The sequence below is a fragment of the Oryctolagus cuniculus genome, chromosome 16 (assembly GCF_964237555.1).
Source record: "Oryctolagus cuniculus chromosome 16, mOryCun1.1, whole genome shotgun sequence".
Taxonomy (NCBI): Eukaryota; Metazoa; Chordata; class Mammalia; order Lagomorpha; family Leporidae; genus Oryctolagus; species Oryctolagus cuniculus.
The window spans coordinates 68,580,004-68,590,180 of NC_091447.1; the positions used below are offsets into that span (position 1 = coordinate 68,580,004).

Sequence of the window (10,177 nt, forward strand, 5' to 3'; positions counted from 1 at the left end):
ACTATATACAGAAAAACTATATGCAAGCTGTGTGCCCATGTCTCCTTTTTCCATCCCTATCTTCTTTTCCAGAAGGAGTGCAGGCTCTGTTGAAACACAAAATCTGACATGTGTCCTAGAATTTCATCTCGTGGGCTTCTCAGAGGATCCAACCCTCCAGTCTCTCCTGTTAGTGCTGTTCCTGTCCATGTACCTGGTCACGGTGCTTGGGAACCTGCTCATCATCCTGCTCATCATCTCTGACACCCACCTGCACACCCCCATGTACTTCTTCCTCTGCAACCTGTCCTTGGCTGACATGGGTTTCACCTCCACCACGGTTCCCAAGATGATTGTGGACATCCACACTCACAGCACAGTCATCTCCTATATGGGCTGCCTGACGCAGATGTCTCTCTTTCTCATCTGTGGATGCATGGATGATTTGATTCTGACTGTGATGGCCTATGACCGGTTTGTCGCCATCTGTCATCCACTGCATTACCAGGTCATCATGAACCCCCACTGCTGTGGCTTCTGGGTTACAGTGTCATTTGTGGCTAGCCTTTTCTATTCCCTGCTGCACAACTTGATATTATTACCAGTTACCTGCTTCAAGACAGCTGAAATTTCTAATTTCTTTTGTGACCCTTCTCAGCTTCTCAATCTTACATGTGATGACACCTTCAAACATGACATTGTCATATATCTTATTGGTATTGTATTTGGGTTTTTCCCTATCTCAGGGATCCTCTTCTCTTACTATAAAATCGTGTCCTCCATTCTGAGAGTCCCATCCCCAGACGGGAAGTACAAAGCCTTCTCCACCTGTGGCTCCCACCTGTTGGTTGTTTGCTTATTTTATGGATCAGGTTTAGGCATGTATCTCAGTGCATCCTTCTCCACCTCTTCCAGAAAGAGTGCTGTGGTCTCACTGATGTACACCCTGGTCACCCCTATGTTGAACCCCTTCATCTACAGCCTGAGGAACAGGGACATCAAGAGAGCTCTGCAGAGAACTGTCAACAGAATAAGCTAATCTCACTGCCCTTGCCATCCTTGTGCTCCTAGAACTGAAATGGACAGCTCCAAGAAGTCCAGAATCAGTCCTCAGGTCACAGCATGTGAAGGCATCTATCATCATCTCCATGTCTTTTGGGCTTCTCTTTCCACAACCGTTCCTCTCAACATATGGGATGCTAGCGCTGTAGGCTGGGGCTTTAACTTGCTGTGTCACTGTGCAGGCCCCAGGTTGGAGCTCTTAAAAATCACTACTCTACTTTCCACCTTTCTTTAATAAAACATCACTCATGGTCACTAACCTTAACTACATTGGAAGTGTGGTGCATTTCACTCATCTCTTCTCTCCCACTCAGGCCTCAGTGTTGGAGAGAGCCTCTTCAGTTACCATTTCTGTTCACACGTTTTTCCTTCTTTGCCTTTGTCCTGCAGAAGCTATTGGACCCATTGCCCATATTCTGTTCTCTCCATTATGATAATTGGATTTGTTTCTGTTTCTTGACTGATCAATACATCATGACATGGGGCAAAAGGTAGAGGATGAGCTGTGATGGGAGTATTTAAAAATGTGCACAAGGGGGTGGCACTGTTTCATGTTAGGTTAAGCCTCTGCCAGCAGTACTGGCATCCCATAGGGTGCTGGTTCGAGTCCTGGCTGCTCCACTTCCAATGCAGCTTCCTGCTAATGTCCTGGGAAATCAGCGGTGGATGGCCTAAATGCTTGGGCTCATGCATACATGTTGGAGACCCAGAAGAAGCACCTAGCTCCTGGCTTTGGATTAGCCCATCTCCAGCTGTTGCAGCCATTTGGGGAGTGAATCAGTGAATGGAAGATCTGTCACTCCTTCTCTTTCTGTAACTCTGCCTTTTGAATAAAATAAATAAATTGTAATTTTTTTTTTCATGTGCTCAAGAAATCAAGCCAGTTTTCAATATCAGTCTTCTCATAAACACAAAAGAGGCAGAATTTAGGGTCTTCTCATTTCTGTTGATGACACTCATAATTTGAGGTGGGTGTTAGTGCCATGTGGGATGCCTGTATCCTATACTGTGGGGCCTGGTTTTTTATCTTAGCTCCACTCTGATTCTGAATTCCTACTAATGTGCATCCTTGGAGGCAGCAGGTGATGACTCAAGCAGTTGGGTTCCTGCCACACATGTGGGAGACGTGGACTGAGTTCCTAGCTTCCGGCTTTGGCCTGGCCCAGCCTTGGCTGCTGTGGGCATTTAGGAAGTGAACCAGAGGATGGATAACATTGCTCTTTTAATCTCAGTCTTTTCCTTTCAAATAAAATAAATTTTTACAACTAAAAAGGAACATTCTTCATGTGAGGGAAAAACAGCAAATGTCTTATTTTATGTGCCAACATAACTCTCCTGGGTTTCACACAGTATGTCTGGCAGGTGAGAACCTTAGTTTTGTTTTAAAGAAGGTTTGCTTATTTGAAAGGGAGAGAGACAGAGAGACAGAGAGACACACACAGAGACACACACACACAGAGACACACACACAGAGACACACACACAGAGACACACACACACACAAAGAGACACAGAGAGAGACACAGAGAGATCTTCTGTCTGTTGGTTCACTGCCCATAAGGCTGCAATGGCTGGGCTACGTCAGTCCAGAGCCAGGAGCCTGGAATTCCATCCTGGTCTCCCATGTGAGTGTCACGGGTCCAGGCACTCAGACCACCTTCCACTGCTTCCCCAAGTGCATTTGCAAGGAGCTGGATTAGAAGCAGAGCAGCCTGGATTCAACTGGTGCCGAGATGAAATACCAGGTGGCAGGCGGCAGTTTAACCTGCTGCACCACAATGCCGTCCCTGCCCAAACACTGAACGAGGCAATAGCGAGTGCCTCCCACCCTTCAGGTTTTCAGTCCATCCAGTGGGAATTGTTCCTGCGCTTTCCATCACCGGAGGTGCCACAGGGGTTAGCTGGCCCATTCCCGTGCCTGTCTTCTTGCCAGTCCTCAGGACAGAGCCTCAGCTCTTATTCTAAGAACCTTAGAGTTACTCATGTGCTATACCCATAATGGGTTGAGTTGAAAATATAGGCACAGGCCATGAGCCATTTGTTCCTATACTAATGTTATTTTCTTTTCAAAGATTCCCAGGTTATATTGAAACACAACATGTCACATGTGTCCCTGAATTCCACCTCATGGACTTCTCAGAGATGACAGAACTGCAGTCCCTCCTCTTTGGGCTGTTCCTGTCCATGTACCTGGTCACGGTGCTCGGGAACTTGCTCATCATCCTTGCTGTCAGCTCAGACTCCCACCTCCACTCCCCCACATACTTCTTCCTCTGCAACCTGTCCTTGGCTGATGTGGGTTTCACCTCCACCATGGTTCCCAAGAGGATTGTGGACATCCATGCTCACAGCACAGTCATCTCCTATGTGGGCTGCCTGATGCAGATGTCTCTCTCTGTTATCTGTGGATGCATGGATGCTTTGCTTCTGACTGTGATGGCCTGTGACCGGTTTGTTGCCATCTGTCACCCCCTGCATTACCAGGCCATCATGAATCCTGGCCACTGTGGCTTCTTAGTTTTGGTGTCCTTTGGGGTGAGCCTTTTGTATTCCCTGCTGCAGAACTTGATGGTCTTAAGGGATTCCTGCTTTAAGAAAGTGGAAATTTCTAATTTCTTCTGTGAGCCTACTCAGCTTCTCAGCCTGACTCCCTCCAACTCCTTCACCAATGACGTATTCACATATCTTGTTGGCATCATCTATGGTTTTCTCCTTATCTCAGAGATCCTCCTCTCTTACTATAACGTTGTGTCCTCCATTCTGAGAATCCCCTCAGCAGGTGGGAAGTACACCTGCTGTGTATCTGTGGCTCTCAAGTGTCAGTCGTTTGCTTATTTTATGGAACAGGCCTTGGGGTGTATCTCAGTTCAACTTTCTTTCTCTGGGGGCAGGTGCCTGGGCTTCAGTGGTGTACACTCTGGTCACCCCCATGCTCAACCCCTTTATCTACAGCCTGAGGAACAGGGACTTGAAGAGAGCCATACAGAAGCTCCTCAGCAACACAGCATAATTTCTGTCCTTGTGCCATGCATTTGGACTGCAGGTTGAAAAAGGAAGCAAAACTAAGCATCTAGAATTTCAAGTCTCACCTCTAACTACATGATGTATGAGGCTCTCGTCTCTTTAAATTTTGTGTCTGAATATTGCTTCTTTTGCCCTTTTGAATGGAGAGTATTACAGATATTTTATACATCTTAACCATTGCATGCCTGAATCCTACTTTAGCTCTGCAAAACTCTCTGCAGATTATTATGGATGATCCATGAATCCTGATCAAATGAACAACCCTTTCTGAACTTTTCAAGTTGACATCTTTTCCATAATTCTTCTGCATGTTTCATCCCATTTTGAACCTATCTAACTTATTTGTGCTGGTTTTCAGTGTGGTCCCCTATCACTGCTCCATTTTTTAATGGACCACCAGGGTTGTTCACCTAACCTCAGGCCTGGGTCTTCCCACTAGAGATTCTGATTTTTTTGACTTCTGTGAAGGCTGAAGTGAAATTTATTTGGAAAGCAGAGTTACACACACATGCACGACTGGGGAGTAGCGATAGAGAGGGAGATCTTTCATCCACTTGCTCACTCCCCAAGTGGCTGCAATGGCCAGGGCTGGGCCAGGCCTAAGCCAGGGTCAGGAGCTTCTTCTTGGTCACCCCCATGAGTGGCAGGGGCCTACGCACCTGGGGCATCCTCTGTTGCTTACCCAGGTGCATTAGCAGGGAGCTGGAACAGAAGTGGAGCAGACAGGACTTGAACTGGCACCCATATGGGATGCCAGAGCTGCAGGCAGCAGCTTAACCCACTTTGCCACAGCTCCAGGCCCTGGCGTGAGAAATTTTAAGGTACCCTAGAGATAATCTGAAAAGTCTGTAGTGTTTTAGAGCTTCATTGTATGTGATAAGTTACTTCTCCTTTGCTGTTTTCAGGATTCTCTTTTTCTGCAACATGGATATTTTGATTATCATTTGGCTTAGTGGTAGTCCTTTGGATTTATTTTAATGGAGTTAACTGAGCTTTCATAATGTGTATATGGACTTCCTTCTTGAAATGTAGGAAGCTCCAAATAGGAGTCATTGTTTCTTAAAAATGGCTCTCTACCATACTCCATTTCCTAATTTTTTGTGTAATTTTCATAAGGCATATGGAATATAAGGCATAGGGCATATCTCCTCATGGTATCCCATACATCCCTCTAGTTTTATTTACTTCATTATTTTTCTTTTGTTCCTGTGAATAGATAATTTTAAGTAAAAAATTCTGAATCTTAACAAAAATGGAGGTTGGGAGTCATGGAATAAGTGAAAGTGTTCAGGATGAAAAGATAGGGGAAAAGGCATCACTGTGGCACAGCGAGTAAAGCTGCTGCCTGCAACACCGGCATCCCACATGGGTGCCAGTTTCAGCCCTGGCTGCTCCACTTCCAGTCCAGCTCCCTCCTAATGCACCTGGGAAAGCAGTGGAGGCGGGCCCATGTGCTTGTGCCCCTGTGCCTGTATGGGAGATCTGAAAGAAGCTCCTGAATCCTGGCTTTGGCCTGGCCCAGTTCCAAGCATTGCAGACATTTGGGAAGGCAAGTAGTGAATGGAAGATCTCTTTCTCTGTTTCTTCCTCTTTCTGTTAACTCTTTCAAATAAATAAATAAATAAAGTTTTAAAAATAATTGGGGAAGATGGGTGTGGTTCACTGTAACAATGATATTAACATGCGATGTAATAGGGGAAGTAGAATGAGGGATATATGGGGACTCACAACTTTTGTATATTTAAAACTATTCTGAAATAAAGTGTTAAAATATAGATATAACTGTTAAATAAATTATTTGAAAGTCCAAAAGTTCACTGATTCTTTGTTGTACTTGAACCTGCTATTGAACACTCTATAGAATGCTCCAACTTAGTTATTGTATTCTTTATCTCCAAAATTTGTGGTTTTTTTATAGTTTGTTACCTTTATTTTCTTTTTTTTTCTTTTTTTTAAACTTTTATTTAATGAATATAGATTTCCAAAGTACAGCTTCTGGACTACATTGGCTTCCCCCCCAATGACTTCCCTCCCACCTGCAACCTTTCCCTTTCCCACTATCTCTCCCCTTCCATTCATAACAAGATTCATTTTCAATTTTCTTTATATACAGAAGATCAGGTTAGTATACATTAAGTAAAGATTTCAACAGTTTGCACCACATAGGAGCACAAAGTGAAAAATACTGTTTGAGTACTCGTTATAGCATTAAATCTCAATGTACAGCACATTAAGGACAGAGATCCTACATGAGGAGTAAGTGCACAGTGACTCCTGTTGTTGACTTTACAAATTGACACTCCTGTTCATGGCATCATTAATCTCCCTATGCTCCAGTCATGAGTTTCCAAGGCTATGGAAGCCTTTTGAGTTCACCGACTCTTATCTTATTTAGACAAGGTCATAGTCAAAGTGGAGGTTCTCTCCTCCCTTCAGAGAAAGGTACTTCCTTCTTTGAAGACCTGTTCTTTCCACTGGGATCTCACTCACACAGATCTTTCATTTAGGTTTTTTCTTTTTCTTTTTCTTTTTTTGCCAGAGTGTCTTGGCTTTCCATGCCTAAAATACTCTCATGGGCTTTTCAGCCAGATCCGAATGCCTTTAGGGCTGATTCTGAGGCCAGAGTGAAAAGCTGAGTCTTAAGAGTTAAAAGTTGTATATATACTTGTTTCATTTATTCCTTTTTTTCTGGTTGTACAGTTGATCTCTTTGTGTCATCATTTAGCTAGCTGACAATCTTTGAGATGATTTTGAATTTGTTTAAAAATCAAATATCTCCATATCTTTATTTTATTTAAAAGATTTTATTTATTTATTTGACAGGTAGAGTTAAAGACAGTGAGAGAGAAAGAGACAGGTCTTCCTTCCATTGGTTCACTCCCCAAATGGCTGCAATGGCTGGAGCTGCACCGATCCGAAGCCTGGAGCCAGGTGCATCTTCCTGGTCTCTTATGTGGGTGTAGGGGCCCAAGCACTTGGACCATTTTCTACTGCTATCCAAGGCCACAGCCGAGAGCCGGATCCGAGGAGAGGCAACCGACCAGAACTGGCACCCATATGGGATGCCTGCACTGCAGGCAGAGTATTAACGTAGTGTGCCATGGTGCCGGCCCCTCTCCATATCTTTAAAGAGGGTTTAGTAACTTATTTCTGATGAAGCAATTTGTTCCTTTGGGTCATATTTCCCAGTTTCTATGCATTCCTTTTGTTCTCTGGTTAGATGTGATCATTTGGGAAAACACCTTCCCCAAGTTTTCTGGACTGGATTCATATGGGGAAGCACCTTCACGGAGATTGTTGGGGACTCTCAAACCTTTGCTGGGAGGCACCTTCTCTGGGCTGTGTGTGTTTATAGTTGTTTTCAAGAGCACATCATCATCTCTGCCTGGTGTCTTGCTTCTGGTACTGAAGTTGCTCTGGGAGGATAACTAGGTGTTTTCCATAGTTCTCAGTGGCTCCTATTCTGATACCCATAGGCCACTGCCATTTCCATTAGAACTCCAAGTCAGGCAAGGTATAATGCACTTCCTCAGGTAGCCCCTGAGAGGACAACACATCTTCTCTTTCCCTTCCAAGACAGATGCTAGGAGTTGGGGTGTTTCTGCTTATCCTGAGATGGTGTTTCTGGCACTGGCAGGGCCTTGGCTGACAAACACAAAGAATGCTGCCACCCACTGTGAGGAAGTACCTTTTGGCTTTGTGTTCATCTGGGCATGATGTAAAGCCTTAACCGGCTTGTGGAGCTCTTACAGATAATTTGGACCATGTTGGCCCATGTATGTTAAGTCAGGACTCTGTGGGTGAAACGAAGATCTGGGACTTCCTATTCCTTTGTGTTACTGATAGCACTGTGTCCCACATCGTATTTTATTAACCACTAATGAATTGATGACACTCATTAAAAAAATCTAAAGAAAATACATTCTGGAGCAAAATGAGAACTACATGATGCACAAAAATCATACACTGCTGGAATCACTTGTGAATTTTGCCACAAAATGGCTACAGCGTGTTGTGACGTTGGGAGATTCTGGTGGATAAAAAAGAAACCAAGATGACCTCTTTGGACTAGTTGGCTGTGGATACATCATGAAGCAGTATGGGTAGAAACTTTATCAGTACAAAGACAGAGACAGTTGTGCTGCAGATATCTGAGAGCATGATGATTTTATGGGTGTTCTGCTGAAAGGCAGCGGGTCATTGCATAACCTCAGTGCATACAGATGTTAGCACTTAAAGTGTTCAAGATCACATGAGCATCAAATCAGGCTGTGCTTTTAGACTTTCAGTACTCCACTCCCAGGGATTTGCGTTTAGCACAGTGATGCCTGAATCCTGTACTGAGGTGCTAGGTTTGTGTTGCAGATTTGCTTCTTAATCCACTTCCTGCAAATGCACTTGATGGGAGGCAGCAGACGATGGCTCAAATATTCGGTTCCTTCTACTTATGTGGGAGACCCACACTGACATCTTTGCATTGGGTTAGTCCTGGCCCTGCCCTAGGTATTGGGGGCACCTGGGGAGTAGACTACAAGATGGGTTTTATCATTCTCTGATAATTTATCATTATCTTACCTTTGTCTCTCTGCCTTGCAGATACATAAAAATGAATGAAAAATTTAAAAGGACTGCTAGTCCCAGTCCAACAAAATCATAGATGTGTATCCATTACTGGACTCATCTGTTTTGGGAGGCCAAGGCCCAACTGTGTCCTGAACAGTCCTGAGGAGACAGCCTCAGCCCTCTCTACTCACTGGGCATGGAATGGAAATGCATTCTCACTTGCCCGTCATGGACCAAAGCAAGAGAGCCCCACCCAGTGAATTTTGTGGGATGCAGAGGCTGCAGGAGGGATTGCTGGGATCATTGTTTCCTCATATGTGGGCCAGCAGGGTAGTTTGGACAGCTGGACAGATGAACTTCAAATTTTATAATCCAGGTGACAAGAACCAGTGGAAATACTGCTTTCCTTTTACCCTGGTTCCTTACAGAGTGACTCAGTACATTTACACAACTATTTACCATACAACAGGAACAATAGAAGATATATATATATATATATATATATATATATATATATGGAATCTTTTAAATTTCATGGAAAATGTATATTATGAACATTTCTCTTAATTACATTTTCTTTTTTTCCCCCAGATTTATTTATTTATTTGAAAGGCAGTGTTACAGATAGGCAGAGGCAGAGGCAAATGCAGAGGTCACTCTCCAAATGGTTGAAATGGCCAGAGTTGTGCTGATCTGAAGCCAGGAGCCATGAGCTTCCTCTGGGTCTCCCATGTGGGTACAAGGGCCCAGGCACTTGGGATATCTTCCACTGCTTTTCCAGGCATTATCAGAGAGCTGGATGGAAAGTGGAGCAGCCTGAATTCAAACTGGTGCCCATATGGGATGCTGGCACTGAAGGTGGCAGTTTTACCTGCTACAGCACAGTGCTGTCCCCTTAATTACATTTTTTTCAAACACTTTTTTTTTTATTTTTTGACAGGCAGAGTGGACAGTGAGAGAGAGAGAGACAGAGAGAAAGGTCTTCTTTTGCCATTGGTTCACCCTCCCATGGCCGCCGAGGCCGGCGCGCTGCGGCCGGCGCACCGCGCTGATCCGATGGCAGGAGCCAGGAGCCAGGTGCTTTTCCTGGTCTCCCATGGGGTGCAGGGCCCAAGCACCTGGGCCATCCTCCACTGCACTCCCTGGCCACAGCAGAGGGCTGGCCTGGAAGAGGGGCAACCGGGACAGAATCCGGCACCCCAACCGGGACTAGAACCCGGTGTGCCGGCGCCGCAAGGCGGAGGATTAGCCTAGTGAGCGGCGGCGCCGGCCTCAAACACTTTTTGAAGTACTCTCTCTCTTTTTTTTTTTTGCTGCTTCTAAAGTACTGGGCTGTGTTACCAAAGAAACATGGAAACATCAATAATTTATGTCAATGCAATTTGATAAGAGACACTCTTAGAGAATCTTATTCAAATTAGTAAGAAGCCGTAAGTTGCCAAGACACAAAATATCAACCCAAGCAAGTGCTTAGGAAATGAACACTGGAAGCTTGTCTATAGAGACTAATGAGAACCTAGAATCAGATTCTTGGCAAATAAGAGTGAAT

General features: G+C 44.6%; 2 protein-coding genes across 2 annotated transcripts; both read left to right on the forward strand.

Annotated features, from left to right (window-relative positions):
* On the forward strand, positions 1 to 1,240 carry LOC100345818 (olfactory receptor 7E24-like). The gene has a single exon (XM_070059220.1). It carries the CDS (start codon positions 38 to 40, stop codon positions 1,016 to 1,018), a length of 981 nt encoding a protein of 326 aa, XP_069915321.1. The 5' UTR covers positions 1 to 37; the 3' UTR covers positions 1,019 to 1,240.
* Positions 1,241 to 3,168: 1,928 nt separating this feature from the next.
* On the forward strand, positions 3,169 to 4,051 carry LOC138845774 (olfactory receptor 7E178-like). The gene is made up of 2 exons (XM_070059350.1): positions 3,169 to 3,820; positions 3,933 to 4,051. Exons 1-2 carry the CDS (start codon positions 3,169 to 3,171, stop codon positions 4,049 to 4,051), a joined length of 771 nt encoding a protein of 256 aa, XP_069915451.1.
* Positions 4,052 to 10,177: the final 6,126 nt, after the last annotated feature.